The sequence below is a fragment of the Ranitomeya imitator genome, chromosome 6 (assembly GCF_032444005.1).
Source record: "Ranitomeya imitator isolate aRanImi1 chromosome 6, aRanImi1.pri, whole genome shotgun sequence".
NCBI lineage: Eukaryota > Metazoa > Chordata > Amphibia > Anura > Dendrobatidae > Ranitomeya > Ranitomeya imitator.
Window position 1 is genome coordinate 93,865,356 of NC_091287.1, and position 23,162 is coordinate 93,888,517.

At 42.7% G+C, this 23,162-nt stretch overlaps 1 protein-coding gene across 3 annotated transcripts in view; it reads left to right on the forward strand.

The window, feature by feature from the left end:
- CREB5 (cAMP responsive element binding protein 5) overlaps positions 1 to 23,162 on the forward strand; it is a 622,793-nt gene that overhangs the window by 449,255 nt on the left and 150,376 nt on the right. For all 3 annotated transcript variants that reach the window (XM_069729919.1, XM_069729920.1, XM_069729921.1), the window contains one exon: positions 15,585 to 15,711. In XM_069729919.1, coding sequence (XP_069586020.1) covers positions 15,585 to 15,711 — 127 coding nt within the window. The remainder of the gene's footprint in view (positions 1 to 15,584; positions 15,712 to 23,162) is intronic.

Sequence of the window (23,162 nt, forward strand, 5' to 3'; positions counted from 1 at the left end):
TACAGAGCGGGCTAAGGTGGGATTTATTGTCTCGCTGTTGTCGGACAGGGCGTTGGAGTGGGCTACGCCGCTGTGGGAGCGTGATGATCATGTGGTGCAGAGTGCTCCGTTGTTTCTGGGCACACTGAAAAAGGTCTTTCTAGGACCTCAACTCACCCATGATACAGCGCTCCAACTACTGGCATTAACTCAGGGTGAGTCCTTGGTCAGCCATTTTTCCGTCCGATTCCGTTCTTTAGCTTCCGAGCTGGAGTGGTCGGATAAAGCCCTTATCCCCATATTCTGGAGGGGCCTGGCTGACCATGTTAAGGACGCTCTGGCCACTAGGGAGATTCCTGCCACACTGGAGGAGTTAATATCTATTTCTACTCGTATAGACCTCCGTTTTAACGAGCGGAGGTTTGAACGAGCCCAGTGTAGGCAGAGGTTTCGGCTGGCTCCTACCTTCGCCAAACCTTTGGAATCCCCAGGCCAGGCATCTGAGTCACATGAGACCTTGGAGGTGACACGAGCGGGATCTAAGTCTCAGTCCGCTCGTGCACATAAGGTCCGTCATGTTTGCCAGCAGTCAGGACGTCTTGCCTCCAAGAGTCCTCAGCGGTCGGGGAAACGTCAGCGTCTAGTGGCAGTTGGAGGAGGTACACTAGACACGGCGACGTTTGCCTCAAAGTTGTCCTTCAAGGGGACAATTACCATAGGCCCATCCACTCTTACGGTCGAGCTATGCTTGGATTCTGGGGCAGAGGGTAACTTTATGTCCTCCGCCTTTGCCCAGCGTCACGCAATACCCTTGGTGATGCTCGCCCAGCCAGTGACCGTTCGAGTGGTAAATGGGTCAACACTACCTTCACAGATTACCCACCAAACCATTCCTTTCACGCTATCTGTGTCTCCATCACATCAGGAGATAATCTCCCTATTAGTCATTCCTGAGGGAATTGATGAGGTCCTGTTGGGGATGCCATGGCTTCGCTACCATTCTCCTCATATTGAGTGGTCCTCTGGGAGAATTTTGGGATGGAGTAAATCCTGTGAGGGTAGATGTCAGAGGGAGTGCGTTCAGGTTGCTACTACACAGGTACCCGCAGATCTTTCCTCTCTCCCCAAGCACTATTGGTCCCATGCAGACGTGTTCTCCAAAAGAGCTGCGGAGACTCTTCCGCCTCACCGCCCCTATGACTGTCCTATTGACCTCTTGCCTGGTGCTGAGCCTCCCCGGGGTCGAGTCTACCCGTTATCTCTCCCGGAGACGGAGGCAATGTCCCAGTATATTCAGGAGAATCTGGCAAGAGGATTCATTAGGAAGTCAGTGTCACCGGCAGGGGCTGGGTTCTTCTTCGTACAGAAGAAGACTGGAGACTTACGTCCATGCATAGACTACAGGGGTCTTAACGCCATTACCGTTAAGAACAAGTACCCATTACCCCTGATATCTGAGCTCTTTGATAGGCTACGGGGAGCAAAGGTATTTACAAAGTTAGATCTGCGGGGTGCTTACAACCTGATTCGCATCCGTGAGGGGGATGAATGGAAGACGGCTTTTAACACCAGGGATGGGCACTATGAATATCTAGTGATGCCCTTTGGGCTCTGTAATGCCCCAGCCGTTTTCCAAGACTTTGTGAACGACATCTTTCGGGATATGCTCACCACCTCGGTCGTAGTCTATCTGGATGACATTCTCATCTACTCTCCAGATATAGACTCCCATCGGAGAGATGTTCGCAAAGTCTTCGACCTCTTACGGGCAAACTCCCTCTACGCTAAGTTGGAGAAGTGTGTGTTTGAGCAGGAGTCCTTGCCTTTCCTAGGTTATATCATTTCTGCCCAGGGTTTGGCTATGGATCCTGCCAAGCTACAGGCGGTAATGGACTGGCAGGAACCCCATTCTCTTAAAGCGGTGCAGCGCTTTATGGGGTTCATTAATTACTATCGCCAGTTCATTCCACACTTCTCAAGTTTGGTAGCTCCCTTGGTCGCCCTCACCAAGAAGGGAGCAAATCCCAAGTTGTGGTCAGAGGAGGTCTCCAAGGCCTTTCTCTCGATTAAGTCACACTTCGCTAGCGCTCCCATCCTACATCGCCCCGATGTAGATAAACCATTCATCTTGGAGGTGGATGCCTCATCCGTTGGTGCTGGAGCAGTCCTTTTCCAAAAGGATGCTCAAGGTCGGAAGCATCCTTGCTTCTTCTTCTCCAAAACTTTCAAACCAGCGGAGAGGAATTATTCCATCGGGGACAGGGAGTTGCTAGCCATGAAGTTGGCTTTTTCAGAGTGGAGACACCTCTTGGAGGGAGCTCGCTTTCCCTTCCAAGTCTTCACTGACCACAAGAACTTGGTGTATATACAGACGGCCCAGCGGCTAAATTCTCGCCAGGCTAGATGGTCCCTGTTTTTCTCCCGGTTCCATTTTACCCTCCATTTTCTCTCCGGGGAGAAGAATGTTCGTGCCGACGCTCTCTCCCGCTCCGTAGTGTCATCTGAGGAGGAGGAGGAGGAGCCTCGGCTTATTGTCCCGCCTGAGAGCCTGAGAACTGTAGCTCCGGTTTCGCTGGAGTCTGTGCCCCCGGGCAAGACTTTCGTGCCAGCTAACTTGCGTCCGGAGGTTCTCTCTTGGGCTCACTCCTCCAGGGTGGGTGGGCATTTTGGGACCAAGAGGACGTCTGAGCTTTTGGCGAGAACATACTGGTGGCCGTATATGGTCCGAGATGTCAAGGACTATATTCAGGCGTGCGTTTCTTGCGCCCAGAATCGGTCTCCTCGGCAACGGCCTGCTGGGTTGCTTTACCCTCTACCGGTGGCAGACAGGCCCTGGGAGATGGTCGGAATGGACTTTGTGGTGGGCTTACCCAAGTCGCGTGGCTGCTCCATTATTTGGGTTGTCACCGACCATTTCTCTAAGATGGTACATTTGGTACCGCTTCCTCGGTTACCCTCAGCACGGGCCTTGGCGGTGTTGTTCATGAAGCATGTTTTCCGATTGCATGGTATGCCTGATAAGATTGTCAGCGATCGGGGTCCCCAGTTCGCGTCTCGGTTTTGGAGAGAGCTCTGCCGTTTGCTCAGCATAGAGTTAAACCTCTCCTCTGCATATCATCCCGAGACGAATGGGTTGGTGGAGAGAACCAACCAGACTCTGGTGACATATTTGCGACATTTCGTCTCCGCTAGGCAGGATGACTGGGCATCTTTGCTACCTTGGGCGGAATTTGCCTTGAACAACGCCGTAGCCGATTCCACTGGCCAAACTCCTTTTCTCCTTAATTACGGCCAGCATCCGCGTGTTCCTGTGCTCATGCCCGTGTCATCCACCGATTCTAGGGTGGCAGACTGGGCGGTGGAGGCACGGGACATCTGGGACCGCACACAGGATGCCATTCGGGCCTCCAAGGAGAGAATGAGGGTTTCGGCTGATACACACCGGCGTCCCGCTCCGGTCTTTGCTCCCGGCGACTTAGTGTGGCTCTCCGCCCGTAACATCAGGCTGCGAGTTGAGTCCACTAAGTTTGCTCCTCGCTACATTGGCCCGTTTAAAGTTCTGGAACAGGTCAACCCTGTGGTTTACCGTTTGGCCATTCCTCCACGCCTTGGTATCACCGATACCTTTCACGTTTCCCTCTTAAAGCCCGTTCGTTTGTCTCGGTTTTCTGAGTTATCTGCTGGGACATCGGGTTCATCCACGGATGAGTTTGAGGTGAATGCTATTGTGGGAAGCAAGGTGGTACGTGGCAAAAAATTTTATTTGGTGGATTGGAAGGGTCATGGTCCAGAGGATAGAACCTGGGAGCCTGTGGAGCACATTCGGGCTCCGCAGCTCATTGCTGCCTTCGAACGTAGCGAGGCCCAAGGAGGGGGGGGCCCTAGGAGGGGGGGTAATGTTAGGGGTCGAGTTCCCGCTTCTGCACAGGGGGAATCTCGAGCCACTTCCGCTGCGGTCTCCCATTCTTGTCCAGCCGCAGTGGAGCCTGCTCAGCAAGGACGTCGGTCCCAGCGTCTTGCTCATTCTCACTCTGTTCTGAGGGTTAGTGCTGCTTCTCCAGTCTCTGCCATTAAAGTCAGTGCTGGTCAGCAGCGAGCGGACTTCTCTGGGACTAAGTCCTTGTCTGCATGTACTGAGCATGCCCAGCGTAAGGTCTCCCGTTGGAGATCGAGGGTCATGTGCTCAGGCTCTGCAGCACATTCCATTGGTCCTCTTGGCAGGTCCTAGAAGGGCAAAAGTGCTGTGGCCACTTCCTGTGCTGCTGCTATATAAACTGCGCATGACCGCACGGCCATGCGCTAGTATTGTCAAACAATTGCTAATGTGTGTATGTTGTGAGTGCAAGTCGTCCTTGGAAACCCCTACCCTATTGAATGTCTGTTCGCGGAAGGTGTATGGCTGCTACCTAGCGCCCGACTTAGCCTACAGCACTAAACACACATCTCAGCGTCCTGTAGCTGTGCCTGCCAGTACGGCGCCGTGCACCTGCCTTGCGCTTTCCATACCCGAGTCTGGGTGGTTAGTGGCGTCCGTTAGTGCGGCATCGCTCGCACTCTTGTGCACTTATATTTCTTAAGGTACTCTACACACCCAGTTGCGGTGTTACGCCAGCAAGGGTCTAATCGGGCTCCAATCCCTTCTGGGGTTAAGTCCGCTGACCACTTGCTCGCGCACTAGTGCGGTACTGCGGTCCTGTGAATTAACAGGATCGCTTTCTTCACGCTGGGTGAGGTTTAACCCACGCGTGTATCCTTTAGTGTACCGCCATATTGTCCGTCTTGCTAGCTGCAGGGTCTTTTACCTGCACGGTGGACCTCGGACTGCGAACGCACCTAGTTTCTTACCATCTATACTTGGTGCGTTCCGCCAGTCCTTAACAGAGAGTTGAAAGTCCATGTTGCCCAGCGACAGGCCCAAAACATCAATGCTCTAGAGGAGATCTGCATGGCAGAATGGGCCAACATACCACCTACAGTGTATGCCAACCTTGTGAAGACTTACAAAAAACGTTTGACCACTGTCATTGCCAACAAAGGATATATAACAAAATATTGAGATGAACTTTTGTTAATGACCAAATATGTATTTCCCAACTTAATTTGCAAACTAAATCTTGCTAAATCAGACAAGGTGATTTTCTGGATTTGTTTTCTCATTTTGACTCTAATAGTTGTGGTCTACCTATGATGCCAGTTACAGGCCTCTTTCATCTTTTTAAGTGGGAGAACTTGCACAATTGGTCGCTGACTAAATACTTTTTTCCCCACTGTGCCTACCAATCATTGTCATCTCTGGTTTCCAGCTCTGCTCCTATCCTCTTCTGGACCATGTGACCGCTCCTCTGCTTTGACAGATCTCAGAAGGTTAATTGTGTGGGGCAGTGCTGCTTTCCCTTTATAAATCTTTGAGACTAAGAACAAAGCTACTTAGATAAACAGTTAGAAAGGGACTTCTGTGAATGTCAGATAGTCTGATTCGAGGTCACTTGAAATAGAAGATTTGCAGAGTTGTCCTGGAAACCAGAAAAGATGGCAATAGGTAAGTATTTTCATGCACTTAAATTACACTTCAGCAGGGCCGGACTGGGACTGAAATTCAGCCCTGGCATTTTTAAGAACACGGGCCCACATCTTGCAGCTTTTGTAGTCTTGCTCTCTAGATAGTTTAATGGGAATCCGTCACCCGTTTTTGGCCTGTAAGCTGCAGCCACCGCCATCAGGGGCTTATCTACAGCATTCTGTAATGCTGTAGATAAGCCCCCGATGTAACCTGGAAGATAAGAAAAACAGGTTATATTATACTCACCCAGGGGGGTCCCGGTGCGGTCAGGTCCGATGGGCGTCGCTGTCCGGTCCAGGGCCTCCCATCTTCTTACGATGACATCCTCTTGTTGTCTTCACGCTGCGGCTCCGGCAGAGGTGTACTTTGTCTGCCCTGTTGAGGGCAGAGCAAAGTACTGCAGTGCGCAGGTGCTGGGCCTCTCTGACCTTTCCCGGTGCCTGCGCTATATCGCTATGAGAACAAAACCAAATTACACGTAAATGATGTGAAAAGTGCTGCATTTTAAAATGATGAGTCATTTTAAGAAAAAGGTAGACGGAAGCATAGGACCACCCCACCTACCCCACAAAAAGAGAAGATTGAAAAGAAAAAAAAGTGTTTAAAGCTATTTAGAAATTTAAAGGGAACTTGTCACCAGTTTTTGAATCTCTCAACAAATGTCACCAGTGTTATCTGCTCTGTGCTGCATTACACAAATGTGTATATTGAGTCCTGCCTTCCACTATATAGCCCCAAACCATCTGCGGTGTGTGCTGCCTCCTCCCTGCTCCTATTCACTGTCCTCCGGCTCTGATTGGTGCGGATGACTAATCCTGCGTCATCTACATCTAAATCTTGTGCCTGTGCAGTAGCATCGCCGGCCCGTCCACTTTGCTCTGCGGGTGGAGAAAGGCACTTTATTGTACATGTGGCAAAAGATGTAATTCCAGCATCGGTGAAAGTGCGCCTACGCGGGATGGCATTTATCAGAGAAGGACGACGTTTAGGAGCAGAAAGGAGGCGCACAGACCACAGAGATGACACCCGACCAGCCTCACTTAAATAATGTGTGGGAGCAACTCAAATGTTTTGTTTGGGGGTAAACAGGGGGTCAGGAGTCAATATACATGTCGGTGTATTATGCAGCACAGAGGTGATAAAGGTGGTGGGATTTGTAGAAAGACTCAAACACTGGTGACAGGTTCCCTTTAAAAATAGACTTGTTTCCACAAAACTGTAACACAGGGCAGAAAAATGCAAGTTACAGAAATTAAGGGTGGGCGACCTGGGGGGGGTTGTGATTCTGCAGCATTCGGCTATGTGCACACATTCAGGATTTCTTGCAGAAAATTCCTGAGAAAAACCTGAAATTTTCTGCAAGAAATCTGCATGCACGTTTTTGCCGCGTTTTTGATGCATTTTTGGTGCGTTTTTGATGCATTTTTTCCAGACATTTACCAATGCATTTTATAATAGGAAATCCGCAAAAAAAACCGCAAAATTAATGAACATGCTGCATTTTTTACCGCAATGTGTTTTTTTCACGGAAAAAAACGCATCATGTGCACAAAACATGCAGAATTCATTTAAAATGATGGGATGCATATTGTATGCTTTTTTTGTGGTTTTATAGTGTTTTTATCGTGAAAAAAACGCGAAAAATCAGCAACGTGTGCACACAGCTACAGCACACACACACACATATACAGTGTGTGTGTGTATATATATATATATATATATATATATGTATATATATATATATACACACACACACACACATACACACACACTACATATCCAGACACATAAGGTGCATATATATACATATATAGATATATACACACAGTACATATATACATTTACATGACTTGCACATATACACACTTTACACATTGAGCACACACCTATATACTCACCCCTTTCTGCTGGCAGCTGGATTTATTCATCTGACGATACTTCCTAGGAGCAGGGGATTTCAGGTCCGTTGCTAGAGCAGTGGTTGCACACACAGTCCTGAGCCCTCTTCTCTCGGCCCTGCATCCTCCAGCACTGATACAGCAGAGGTGGGAACGCTGGAGCTGCTATTGGAGGAGCTCAGTGCTGGAATCTTCCATGGTCTTTCTCCTCTCAGCACTGGCCCCACCCACCTCCTCTCATTGGTTTCTGTAGCTCCCCTGCTTGATTTCTTTGGCTGGGTGCTACAGACAGCAGCTGTGCTGAAGATGTGGATCTCGCGCTCCTCCTGGAGAGGTGTGTATGTAAATTATCCCCGCCGTGAGCACTGCTCCTGCTCACATGAAAAGACCATTTGAGGCCATGCCTCCTTCTCCTGCTCCTGAGCAGCTCCTGTCACCACATCAAAGGGGCTCCTGCAGCGGGAGCGACCCATGGTAGGGGGCGGCCCCTCTGGGAAATGCCAGAATTGCCCTATGGCCAGTCCGGCCCTGCACTACAGACACATTTAGAAGTGATTAAGGAATACATATGTATCTGGGAGTTCTTCCTTAGAGCAACACTCCAGTGGGTTTTTTCACCGCTGAAATGGTGTTTTAAATGTAAACCTAAGTCCCTTACCTCCGTTCACCGTTATTTGGTGCGGGTCTAGTCCCGCAGCGCCATCTTGTGAGCAAAGTTTCTGTGTGGCCTGAACTCAGAAGCTACGTCACAAGCGCTCAATGCAATTTTATGAGAGCCAGAACGAGGCTCTGATAGATTTACATTGATTAGTGACCTCCAGCTCACTCCATGAAACACTGGAGCAGCCGGCAGGTCACAAACTGCAGGAGATGGACCAGTGAAAACAGATGAAAACTGGAAGGTGAGTGTCAGACAGGAGGCAGGGAACTTGGATTTTAAGCACTACTCCAGCGGTGAAATAAAACAAAACACGCTAGGGTGATGCTTTAAGAGAAGATCATGAGCAATCTCAGGAAATAAAGTGGAGTTGACACTTGGAACAAATTTTATCTAACAGATGTGGTCCAGTGAGTTAATTTAAAGATGTCTGGGATAAATGTATATCTATATTTGGATAAGAGTTATAATAAAGGGCAGAATATATGGACTGTGTGTTATTTTTCTACTATCAATCTTCAATATTATGTTTCTGTTACAGATAAATGAATCTATTCAATGTGAATTGAATTTGAGTAGAATTTTTAGGAATTCACTTAGCCTGTGAAATTTGAACAATTTGCAATTTACTTGGCACAAATTGCCTACAATGGCCACTTTTACATATCGCAAAAGATTGCATCAGCCAGAAAAGGCTCACATGGGCTTGGCAACAGCTCACAGGCTTCCAGATAATTCTTTACAGATATCGGTTCACATAACATAGCGGAATCAGTAAGAAAGGACTATCATAGCCAGTATAAAAGCAGAAACAGGAAATGTAGCAGCCATTGTAAGGTGAATCTGGACATTGAGAGGCCATGATAGCTGAGCCGTAGAAAGAGAGAAAAAGCCATTACATACTGAACAAACTGTACAGATGGTGACAGCTAAACTGTGAAGAGAATCAGTGTGTGTGTCACTATGCTACTAGTTACCACCCGTTTACTCATAGCCATATACATTAGGGTCACTTTAACGTTACTGAGGTTGTGTATGTGTTAAAGAGCTTGAAAAGGGATGAACAGAATCCTAGGAATCCTCAGGGTGTCATTTCCTGCTAAAATTCATTTACCCATGCAAGTCTGAACTTCAAAAGATTCACTCATCTCTAGTTTTTATGTTTGGTATGGCTAATAGAGCTGTGTACTTTGCTGTAAAAAAAAAAATCTTTCATTAACTATTATTGAAAGCTCGTATGCAGCAGCTTAACGCTCTGCAGGAGTGTAGATTACTTAATTTGTTAACATGATTTTTAGCCATTGTCATAAATTAAATAAATGATCTGTAATACGACAATCTTTCCCACTCTACATGTCCAAAGCAGGCATAATGATGGCTACAACAGATTTCCAGTGTCAAGACCCTGACAAACAATTCACAATATTTTTCCCTTTTTTATTTGAAACTTTTTCGGAAGTAGCATTAGGTGTTGATTGGAATTGTCCCAAATCAGTTCTTCCACAATATTCCCCAATTTTTAGAGAACAGACGGATATTTATATAAGATTTTCATAAATATACATCTATATACACACACACTGTATGTACATTCTGTTTATAGCCACATCCATGCAGATCTGTGTAGAGCTTTGAAGGGTTAATGTACCATGTAATCTTCTACTATGTGTGGGCAAAAACAAAAATGATCATATTGAAATAATTTAAACTTCCTGTAAAACCATTACATGCATTTATTTTATTATACAGGCTGTACCCCCAGGCACCTAATCTGCTCCTCATCTTATTCATCAATACATGAAGCAATTTTAAATATCCGCAGATCATTATTCCCTTTGTGCCATCACACATAATGGTTTTATTAAGAGATTAAGAATACAGTGCCTGTAAATTGCTTATACAGCATAGCTGGCTTGAGGACATTTCTTTTATTGAGAACTATAACTTTGATAATTACCATACTTTACTCGGTAATATCTGTGTATGTTAGCTGTGTGCTCCTAAATTATATTTGTAGTCTTTATTTCATTCCATATTCATTGTATGGCAACATATATGAGACCTCTCAGTACTGTCCATAATAATACAGCTGGACACTTTGACTTCATCATTTATAGTATAATGCACCACTTGTTATAAACTAATACTACAGTAGTTATTTTGGTGAAAATTTTTATTTATACCAAATTGCTATTTAAGAGATTAGAGGGATATTCTCAAAATGTTTCTTGAGCAGCTCAAAGCCATACAGTCTCCTTACAATCTCCTTACTTCCCGGTTTCTGGCAGGGCGGGCTCTCCTCCTTGAGTGACAGTTTGGGTGAGTAGAAAAACTGTTGTATTAATAGTTCTATAAAGTTCAGCATATGTTCTGGAAGTTCAGTGATTTCTTCTGGAATCCACACAGCTATGACTGTGTTATTACACTGCATGTGTAGAGACATAACAGGTCATTTGAACAAGCACAGGGTTAGGAAATTGAGAGGCAAGAGTAGAGAATAGGAGACATGAACTGAAAGCTGATGGCTGGTGATTTTATAAGATTTATAGCAGCAGCTCATCAAAAGTGAGAAGAAGGGTAAGGGAGGTAAGCACAAGCTGTTTAGAAATCAATGTACTGTAGAGAGGCGGTTGGGACACTATGAGTCAACCTCTCTCCTGGAATGTAACTACTGCGCACTCTGCCAGGGTGTGGCAGGCACTAGAAGCCAAGCTCCCTGGAAACCAGCTGTACACTATGAATGATAAAAGCTCTCATTCCAGGACAATGACAGCAAGTAAAAAACTTGCTTATTTTTATGCTGTCTAACAAATTATAGAAATGTAATAACTTGAGAATGCCCCTTTAAGGTGTGTTAGGCTCAGTTAATGGAGTTGTCCATATAAAAAATATTTTTTTTACGCCATTCCATATTTCTAATGTACTTTTGTTAACAAAGCTTCATTGATCTTCACAATTCTCTTTCTTTCCTGGGTCCTGGCAGCTCTACGATCGACACTACTGTTGTGGTGTATGAATGTGGACTGGCTCAGTATTTATTTTAATATCTAATCCAGCCCTTTATTTTGTATATGTATTGGCTGGCAGTCTTGACTATTGAAATGAGCAGTCGATCATCTCCCATGAAATACATGTCTGTTTACTTTCTTTCCTTTTTCAAGCATGTACGCAGAATTGGAGCTGCAGGGACTTAAAAGGGCACTCTCAGGTTCTTAAATTGCTTTAATCAGTTAGACAGCATGAAAATAAGCAAGTTTACAATCAGCATGCTTTTTCTATCTGCTATTCTGCAATGACGACTTGTATCTTTTATAGTGTATAGCTGGTTTCCACAGAGCTTGGTCTCCAGCACTGCTGTACAACAGTGCTAACCACTGAACCACCGTGCTGCCCCAGGCATTGCTTTGAACTGTTTATCTTCAACTTTAAAAATTCCCCTTTAAGTATACAGAATTTTCTCAAACAAATTTGATTCAGTAAGATTTGATCAATTTAAGGGATGGGAGGATAAGATAGTTGATTTGCAGATATTTGATTTGCATTACATTTGATTGATTTGCATTGCATTTGCTAAAAAGAAGTTTAAAATATTAAACTCTTTACTCACCTCTCATTGTCACTGCCTATACTTGTACGCTGTCAATGCTTCCAGCTCTGTGTTCCAATAGGCTTCTCTTTGGTCTTTTTCTCCCTCCAGGTCTTTTATTGTGTGCAGCCACTGACTAAGGCCACCTTCATACATCTGTATAATACCAGTACGGAAATTTTTTTTACCGGTGTAATCAATGTTTTGGATCATTGTACCATCAGTGAGCCATCAGTGTATCATCAGTGTGCTATCCATTTTTTTTCCATTATGGCTTAAGAAAAATCAATTCCAAAGCTTCTCCTATACTTTGCAATGTTAAACATGTGCAGCACACGGATGACAAGTGGATGCCATACATGTGCTGTCCGTGTTTTACATGGACCCATAGAATTGTATTGACCCTTGTCATCCGTGCTGCTGGTAAAAAATGGATAAGTCTCTGTGTGGTTTAAAAATGGCTAGATTTCCGTAAATAGAATTCTCGAAAAAATTTGTTGGAATACCGATTTTGGGGGAAATTTGTAGAATATTTGATTACTTTAGAGTCAGTTTGCTCATCTGTTGCAGAGATCAAAGGTAAAAAGGGGGTTTTGGATACACACATAACATTAGCAAAGGATAAATATTAAATTAAACAACCCCTTTATTGTAATTTGCAATGGAGCCTCCAACACAAATGTGAACAGAACCTGATTCCTTTTGTAGTAGTCAGAGAAGTAGCTAATGTGCTGCTAATGGCATTGCATGGGAACTCTGCGCTATGGTATGTTAGGCGCTCTGTCATCACATGATATTATATGAAATGTTTACAGTTGGTGAAACATAAATAGAAGCCTTAGGGGGCTCATTTGATTTGTCTGTGTCGGTTTGGTCAGAAGATTGTAGATCTTTGCAGATGAATTGCAATACTATCCTTTATAGTTTGTGATAGCAATTGATCTTCATTTTACTTGTTAAACCTATATAATTTCGTATGCTAAGGACCTCTTTATATTTTTTTCGTGGAGATCAAGTCTGCAGAGTCCGTGTCTGCTGTGATACCCTTGTAATAAAATGTATATATATATATATATATATATATATATATATATATGTTTTCTAATACAAGTCTCAGTGAGAAATCAAATCGCATGATTTTCCGTGCAGTAAGGCTACGTTCACATTAGCGTTCCGCTAATGTGCGTCGCTGTTGCATCGGCGACGCAGCGGCGACGCAGCGGCGACGCGCCCCTATGTTTAACATAGGGGACGCGTGCGTTTTTTGGGTGGCGTTTTTCGACACGTGCGTCGTTTCCGACGCTAGCGTCGGACGCAAGAAAATGCAACAAGTTGCATTTTTCGTGCGTCCGATTTTCGTCAAAAAACGACGCACGCGTCGCAAAACGCAGCGTTTTTGCACGCGTTTTGCGCGCGTTTTTTGTGCAACGCTAATGTGAACGTAGCCTAACAGAGGCCTGTGCATCACATACTATATTGTAGTGACATAGGCAAAATATACAGTTAGGGCCAGAAATATTTGGACAGTGACACAATTTTCGCGAGTTGGGCTCTGCATGCCACCACATTGGATTTGAAATGAAACCTCTACAACAGAATTCAAGTGCAGATTGTAACATTTAATTTGAAGGGTTGAACAAAAATATCTGATAGAAAATGTAGGAATTGTACACATTTCTTTACAAACACTCCACATTTTAGGAGGTCAAAAGTAATTGGACAAATAAACATAACCCAAACAAAATATTTTTATTTTCAATATTTTGTTGCAATTTCAAATCCTTTGGAGGCAATCACTGCCTTAAGTCTGGAACCCATGGACATCACCAAACGCTGGGTTTCCTCCTTCTTAATGCTTTGCCAGGCCTTTACAGCCGCAGCCTTCAGGTCTTGCTTGTTTGTGGGTCTTTCCGTCTTAAGTCTGGATTTGAGCAAGTGAAATGCATGCTCAATTGGGTTTAGATCTGGAGATTGACTTGGCCATTGCAGAATGTTCCACTTTTTGGCACTCATGAACTCCTGGGTAGCTTTGGATGTATGCTTGGGGTCATTGTCCATCTGTACTATGAAGCGCTGTCCAATCAACTTTGCAGCATTTGGCTGAATCTGGGCTGAAAGTATATCCCGGTACACTTCAGAATTCATCCGGCTACTCTTGTCTGCTCTTATGTCATCAATAAACACAAGTGACCCAGTGCCATTGAAAGCCATGCATGCCCATGCCATCACGTTGCCTCCACCATGTTTTACAGAGGATGTGGTGTGCCTTGGATCATGTGCCGTTCCCTTTCTTCTCCAAACTTTTTTCTTCCCATCATTCTGGTACAGGTTGATCTTTGTCTCATCTGTCCATAGAATACTTTTCCAGAACTGAGCTGGCTTCTTGAGGTGTTTTTCTGCAAATTTAACTCTGGCCTGTCTATTTTTGGTATTGATGAATGGTTTGCATCTAGATGTGAACCCTTTGTATTTACTGTCATGGAGTCTTCTCTTTACTGTTGACTTAGAGACAGATACACCTACTTCACTGAGAGTGTTCTGGACTTCAGTTGATGTTGTGAACGGGTTCTTCTTCACCAAATTAAGTATGCGGCGATCATCCACCACTGTTGTCATCCGTGGACGCCCAGGCCTTTTTGAGTTCCCAAGCTCACCAGTCAATTCCTTTTTTCTCAGAATGTACCCAACTGTTGATTTTGCTACTCCAAGCATGTCTGCTATCTCTCTGATGGATTTTTTCTTTTTTTTCAGCCTCAGGATGTTCTGCTTCACCTCAATTGAGAGTTCCTTTGACCGCATGTTGTCTGCTCACAGCAACAGCTTCCAAATGCAAAACCACACACCTGGAATCCACCCCTGACCTTTTAACTACTTCATTGATTACAGGTTAACGAGGGAGACGCCTTCAGAGTTAATTGCAGCCCTTAGAGTCCATTGTCCAATTACTTTTGGTCCCTTGAAAAAGAGGACGCTATGCATTACAGAGCTATGATTCCTAAACCCTTTCTCCGATTTGGATGTGGAAACTATCATATTGCAGCTGGGAATGTGCACTTTCAGCCCATATTATATATATAATTGTATTTCTGAACATGTTTTTGTAAACAGCTAAAATAACAAAACTTGTGTCACTGTCCAAATATTTCTGGCCCTAACTGTAAGTTCATTAACAATTTCACTATGGGCAGCAATATTTCTGTTCCTTCCTACCAAGTAGTGTCCTCAGGGGATGAAAGGCAGAATGTAGGCTACTGTAGATGGAGGTTTTTATTCTGCAGACCAGTGTTCCCCAACTCCAATACTTTAGAACCACCAATAGATCATAATTTCCGGATTTCCTTAGTATCACACAGATATCACCAGAGGATTGGTATTGAGGAACGAAGGTGCAGCATTAATGGCAGGGATTCCATGTCTTCACTGTAGACTTTTTCCATGAACATAAATGGAGATATTCTGAAGTGTGAATATGATAGTAAACTGTGTTTTTTGCAGAAACAGTATTTTCTTTGCTATATGACTACGTTGCAATATTGTATTGATTCACTCTTCCACAATAAATATGTTTTACAATATTGAAATTGTGTAAATGAAGAAAACACAATGTTGCCAAACAAAAGAAATGGACACAAATCAGATGTTACAGATTTTTGGCTTGTGTTCTTTGCAGTCTGGAAAATGTAAAGTGTAAGTTATTGGTCACTGACTGTTCTCTATTATTATAACCCATAGTCCTGTGATAATATGAGAGCAATGAATGGAGCGTGTATAGGGAGAGCCATGGCACTGCACGTAGGTCAGAATATCAGGTATCTCAAGAGGGAGTTTGACATGTGATACAATGCACAGCACTTCTATACATTGTCTGTGATACTTAGCCTGTTTTCTTTCTGCTCTGTCTAGGCCTGTCCCGGGCTCTCTTTCCTCACTACTGCATCTCCACAACAGACAACGACAACCCATGCCTGCCTCTATGCCTGGCACGCTGCCCAACCCCACCATGCCTGGATCCTCGGCCGTGTTGATGCCTGTGAGTTATTATTTTATCTGCAATGATTGGGAATCATATTACTGTGGTGAGATATAATGTCATGTAAAGCATGTATTATTCAATTTTTACCTATTTTTTTAAATTAGCCTTCTTTTATTTTAGCCAAATTATTTGTTGTAAATCCGAGTACAGTAGTAGTTTGTGATCATTCCTGCAGTGTTGGACAATTACTGTAGGTTGCATTGTGTATGTCCTTAAACTTATATATTATTAACTGAAAAGAAGTAAAACAAAAGTAGTATTTTTTGTAAAGGGGATGTCAACCTGCAGATTGTAAAAATATTCTGAATATAATAGAAAGTGCGCTCTGTCGGTAAAGTATAGGTTCCTTCAGGGTATATGGTCACTACTTCTCTAGTGGTCCATTGTTCCCGTCACTTACTTTGTGCACATCTGGGTAAAAAGAAGAATTCAAAACATAAGTAATCGTGTCTAAACTTGTGTGATTTCTACATGTGCATCAAGGTTCAGGTTTGGGACATGTCGTAATGTAATTCCTGTATTAGCAGACACAGTTTAAATATAAGTACAGTGTATGTTAACACAGGGTGATCAAACATACGTCGTGGTCATCGGTGGCTGTAATAAACAAGTATTAAGAACAGCAGAGTAATAACAGACATTCCAACATGTAGCATCACTGCTCAGTTATTATTCTAGGGTAAGGCTACTCTCACACATCAGGTTTATAGGTGTCAAGCTAAATCCGGCAAATGTTGGAAAAACTGGATCTGGCGCATATTGTGAAAAACTGATGCGACGGATCTGTTTTTTTTACAGATCCGGCTAGCATATCTAGATTATTGTATAAAAAAAAATTGGAGCATGCTCAGTTTAAAAAAAAACGGATTAGGCCACCGGATCCGCCTTTTTCCAGATCTAGCACCTTCTGGCTCCCATAGGCTTCCATTCTAGCAAAAAGCCGGAAGCGCCGAATCCGGCGCATCAGGCTTTTTTGCCAAAGACAAAAAACGTTGCAATGGACGTTTTTTCAAGAAACCGGAAGCGGCGAAAACCGGATGAAATGCAATGTAATCCGGTGCAATCCAGCACTAATACAAGTCTTTGGGAAAAAAAAACCCTGATCCTGCAGCAACATTCGACTGATCCAATCTTTTGAAAATTAGCCGGATTTAGCCTGACACTGAAAACCTGATGTGTGAAAGTAGCCTAACGCTGTTAATTGCTGTTATTTGTTGCCTTTACTAATGCTGTTGTTTCTACAAGATCTCGCTTATAAATTGGGACAGGAAGTTCTTAGTATAATTTAAAAGGAACTTGTTACGTTGGAAATAATATCCGATCTGCAGACAGGATGTTATAGAGCAGGAGGAGCTGATTTGGGTGATACACATTTTTATATGAAATGTTTTAATACAATTTGTATTTTATTCACTGAAACCCCTGATGTTTGCATATGTATGAGTCCAGTGGGTGGTCCTACTGAGTGATTGACAGTCTTGCTTGTGCATACAGAGATAAACATCAATCGCTGACTACAATGCATACAAGCAACAGGGACTTTAAAGAGTAAAATACAAGTTATACAACAAACAAATATAATTCTGTTTCGGCTTCTCCTTTTGCATACTATGCTGCCTATGGTTCAGACTGTACGATGTGACAGGTTACATTTAAAGGGGTTGTCCATGCCTGGGGCTCAAGTCTGCAGGTACAGTATATGACTGCAGACTTGTGAATGCTCAAAACTTGCAGTGTGCGTACTGCTGGGATGCTTTGATGCCGATGCTGACAGTGAGCAAAAGCAATTTGCATTCATGCGGTCATGTGCTGACAATACAAGTGAATTTAGCGAGTCTTAACATGTCTAGTACAAAAAAGAATGCAAATTACATACTTTTGGTTTGGCTTCCGGTTCTGGCACCGGAGAATCCTGACAATGAGCACAATGTGCACTATGAGAATTCACAAGTCTGCAGTCACATAGTGTGACTGCAGACTTAAGCCCCAAACCTGGGCAACCCCTTTAAGATCTCATTTATAATGTATCGTTTATTAATTGTCAGCATATTCAAAACCAGTATACCAAAAACTTGTTGGTGTACACGCATCTTGGTAAGTCATCACGTGAACTAGTTGGCTGCCCATTATTTTCTTTTTTTGTTTTTTTTGTTTCTTTTTGCTATGAAATAAAGCTGTGCAGTGCTATCCAGATTGTAGAAACAATATATTTTCATTGATTTGGATAGTGACAACTCTGTGGGAAGATGTTGAAGGTGTGTCTAAAGGAGTAAACCTTTTTCTCATCAAATAAAAAATGTATTTTTTTTACTTTAAAACATATTGAAACACACTGTTTTATGTTTTAATACACCTCCCATTTAGAACAATCGAGAAAAACTGCGGACATGTTTATTAGTTTTTGGTTGGGGGGGTGTTTGAAACCAAAAAAAAAGGTCAACTATGTTTTTTTTACATCCAAAAAACTCAGTACGAGGAAAAGAACAATTTTTTCTCTATGTTTTGCACATTTTAGTCTATGGGAATGCATCCATATATAAGTATAGGTGTTTTTTTTTGCAATATAGACGTACTTGTTTAGTGGAATGCACTGTATAAATATGACTCTAGCTTTAGCTCTCCTCCAGGTAAAAGAAAGCTATAACTCTAGTGCCACCTTTTGGAAGGATTTATCCTTTAACAAGTCTGGCAACATGACTTTGGATATAAGCTAAACCAGATTTGTACTTTTAGGGTAATCACTCCCAATAAGTGGCTCAGGCAGCTTTTTTTAACTTGATAAGAGCTCATTTGCATCCACTTGACTTTCGGCTCCCATACACAACAGACCAATGTTGGCTGAACTCGCTGATATCGACAAATGTGGACGACGGTCTAATGTGAATGTGACTGCCGGCCAACAAATGTTTGAGAGAGATGTCAATCATGCATGACCATTTAAAGGTCCAATATTGATTTGTAGGATTGCTACCTTCAATAGGTGGCCCTTTTCTCTTGCTTTGTGAAGATGTCATTTTCATACAACATTAAAATATAATAAAGACATATATGCCATAGAAAGAAACCATTTGGTACTATGGGCTTTTTAGAGAAAGGGGCCAAGCCTTGGTAGGTTCCATTACTTTGTAACTGTGTTCCTATAGACTATGGGACTATGGAACTGGCCCAAGAGAGTGAAAAGACAAACAGTAATGTTGGTCCAATCTTGCTATGAGTTTTCTTTGTTCTATATATTTATTTAGCTTTTAAAGATAGATTGTTGAAGATCTGGTTTATCCATGGTACAATAACTAAATTGGATTAAATTAACTACACTATACCACAAAGGACATTTATTACGTAGTCACAGGATAGGTGATAATTGTCCGATTGCTGAGAACTCTGCCTCTCGATTCAATGTGAATGGGGCTAATCCTATTCTGAAGTTTTGTACTGTGAGAACAAGAACATGCAGCTCAGTAATTGTGATCGCCAAGACATGACCCTAGGCATACTTCAGGATTGAGGTTTTTTTTTCTTATACTTCTGGATTGAGTTTGCAGAACGTAACGATTCCATTGAGAGAAACTTTTGGCCCCTTTATTTGTGATTCCTTGGAACTGCTTAGTAATTGTTCTCTTCTTTATCCAGTCTTGGTTTTCCATATTTCTTCTCAAATGTTTACATTATTCTTCTTGCACTCTCTTCTGTTTTTTATTAACTCTCCAGCGTATCCTTTTTTTTTTTTACTCTTGATATATATTCTTGTTCCAGTCTCGGAAACATCTTCTTAATGAAAACCAATTATTTATATTAGACTTACCCATCGGGTCAGGAGTCTTTTCGTATAGCAGCAGCCTGGCTTTGTTCTTTTAACACACACACAAACATATTGTGTTCTGCTTTCATTTTTGCTGATTAACATGGAACCATCCTTTGTCTGGTCAATTTTAAGTTATAGCAAAGGGGCCTTTGTGGTAACAAAATCATTTTTGGAATGCTTACTGGAAATGGGAAACATATCTTGCCGTGTTGGGAGAGAACTAATTTTTCCCTTTTTCTTCAACGTTTTCCTCCACCCTCCCTCTTTTTGCACTTAGAAAAAAATGTCCATTTTTTTTTAATACAAACCACAAAAGAGATCAGCACTAAGTTGACCTCTGTTGGGGCTATCAAATTCCACTGTGCAGATGTATCTCTCGGTAAAGCTAGCTGACACGCCTGATTCGCAAGGCATGACAGTTTATCAACTTGCAGATTATGTAGCCATGTACCATGACTGCAAAAAAAACAAAAAAACCTTCTTATAAAACAAAAATATCTTCAAGAAGTATAAAGTGAAATAACATAGAAATAACTGGTGAAGACCTTTTCCGTAACAGCTTAGAGCCCGTGATAAAAAGGATTATGCATTTAAAAGCTTTTAGCACTATAGTTGTCCACTGATAAGAATGAGTTTGTTTCACTGCCATATTGATGGCTATTTGTGATAAATACGGTAAAGCTAAACCAGCCTGCTTGTCACATCAGCAGGCCAAGGAGACCAGAAATATGATCTCCTCTGCTTTCCCCCAGAGCCTTCCTTCTAGTAACATTCTGGCAGCACTTACCCTTCTGTAATGATCAAATGTATCACAAACCTTCACGTTCTGATTACTTTGCAAAGAATATACCATTTTCATCCTTGGGAAAATGCCATAAATTTCTGTTCTGTTTCAACGCATGCTTTTAAAGCTGCAATTTCTTCTATAATAAATATATATTGTTTATACAATGTACTAAATGCTTCGCTCTTGGCTTTTTTTTCTGAAAAGATTTATTGTCTTATCTATGAGTGCTGCTTTTCGCTATCGTTATTTACCTTCAGTTCTAATATCTGGTAAGAAGCCAAGTTCAATTTTTTAGACATGCTGAGGGCCATCATTCAAAGCCTCATAGCATTGTAAAAGAAGATAAAGATTATTGGGCCAATGTAAATGTCCTCCCAATCCAGTACTGGCTATAGACTTGCCTTATGGCTGTCACTTACCTGCTATTTTAGTGGTAAAGTGATAAAATCTAAGTTCTTTAGGGATTCTCTAACTCACTCTTTTGTCTGCTCAAGCGTAGATGAAAAATAGGCTATCCCATGTCTTGTGTTTCCTATATTTACAAAAATCAACATGCACAATAACCAACGGGCCACCAACATCTGAAATTAGTCTAAGGCAGTGTTTCTCAACTCCAGTCCTCAAGACCCCACAACAGGTCATGTTTTCAGGATTTCCTTACTACTGCATAGGTGATGGAATTAATGCTTGAAAAGGTGATGCAATTATCACCTGTGCAATACTAAGGAAATCCTGAAAACATGACCTGTTGCTCCCAAAGCATATACTGCACTATGGGAGGATTCAGTGCCGGAAACGTAACCGCGGGTAAGCGATATGCATACTCCCGGCCAGAACCTGACTAGACTGTTTCCTGCCGTCCTCAAGACCCACCAACAGGTCATGTTTTCAGGATTTCCTTACTACTGCATAGGTGATGGAATCAATGCTTGAGCAGGTGATGAAATTATCACCTGTGCAATACTAAGGAAATCCTGAAAACATAACCTGTTGGTGGCTCTTGAGGACTGGAGATGAGAAACACTGGTCTAAGGGAATCTGCACTGCTGAACATTCTGGTCTGTAGTACACATGCACAAAAAGTTTCATTTACATACTTAAAGTGATTGATGTAACTGAAAATGACATTTTAGACCTGACAACCCCTTTAAGGATAAGTCTGCAGTTATTCTATATGACTGCAGACTTGTGAATCCTCCCAAAGCATATCCTGCACTGTGGGAGGATTCAGTGCCGGAAACGTAAGCGATATGCATACTCCCGGCCAGAACCTGACTAGACTGTTTCCTGCCTCGCGTAATACACTTGCAGTGGGTACAGCGGGAACAGTCTAGTCGGATTGTGGCCGGGGGGTTTGCATATCGCAAATTTTTTGCCACGTGACTGCCGTTCCCGGCGCTAACATAGACAAATCCTCACAGTGCATGCGCTAGGAGGATTCACAAGTCTGCAGTCACTTAGAGTGACTGCAGACTTTTCATTTTAGACTGGACAATCCTTTTAAGTATGTACCTTGTCTGGAAATGTTCCATTTATAACATGTTATATAAAAATGTGAAATCATGGTTATTTTTTAAATTAGTCTCATAGATCTCATTTGTTATATTATAGATTATGGGTAGAGATGAGCGAAAACTTGGTTTGGGTAGACCTGCCGGCAGTTTGGATTAGGTCTGAAGTCAAATTAATTTGTTCTCCAATTTCCTTCTGAAAATTTGGGGTGTGTCTGAATTGAAAGTGCCTTGAAAACATGTTTATTATGTTCTAAGGTCTCGTCCAGCCCCCAAAGCACAATAAACAGAGGGGAGGGATGAGGATTAAAAATAATACAAATTATATACGTGCCTATTGTTTCAGTGCATAACAGGTGAGGGCTTACAATCTACAAGGGAACGGGGAAGGAAGGTGAGGCTAAAAGCTGTTTATGTGGCACTACATTGACAGCAGGGTTTTGAAGGTTGGAGGCTTTTTTTAAGAGTTGCGTTTTCAGAGTGGTTTCAAAGGCTTCCTGTCAGGTTCAATAACACTATTAACCTGCAGAGAGAGGGCTAATCGGCAGGTAAAAAGTGTTATCCCTGTGCCCCATCACAGTACTAAAAATGCGTCACTTGGGAGAGAATAAACTTTATTCCTCTCAGGAGCTTTCAGTCATTCAGGCGTGGAGCACTTACAGTCACTGTTCACAGCACCAAGAGTGGCAGCTGTAAGCACAGCCCAGCACTGACTGACAGCTGGCAGTCAGTGCACCAGTTCCTCTACTCCTTGTTGCACTTTCAGTACTGTGGTTGGGCACCTCCATAACGGTATTCACCTAAAGATTAACTTGTTTAATTTTAAATTAAAAAAATAAGGGCATGCAGAGCCCAAATCACCAAGATTCGGTCACTGTCCTAATATTTCTGGACCTAACTGTATATACCTATATATGATGTTTTTCCATTGCACTTATATTCACAAGGGCAAAATGAAGGATTGTCTGCTAAAAACTGGACAAGGTAACTTAGACAGCTATAGCTATAAGCTGTCTATAAGGTGAAACAATATAAATGTAAACTGAGAACACTAGTCAGGGGTCTCATTATAACTGCAGTAATGTCAGTAAGTTGAAGCACTAGAAGTGTTCAGCTTTTTCCCATACGCAACTGTCAGATATTCATAATGCAGTCCAATATTAGAGCCACATCACAGGGACCCCTCCCGAATAATTCAACTTTTCCAAACAGATCATCGTAGAATCCTATAGCGGTTTCATTTCTGTTCAGTTAAAGCACAGATCAACGAGTGTTGCTGAATTTATCTGCTTTATGGCCGAATAATAACAGCCTCAATTACATAATTCTTTAGCATTTAGAGAAAAGG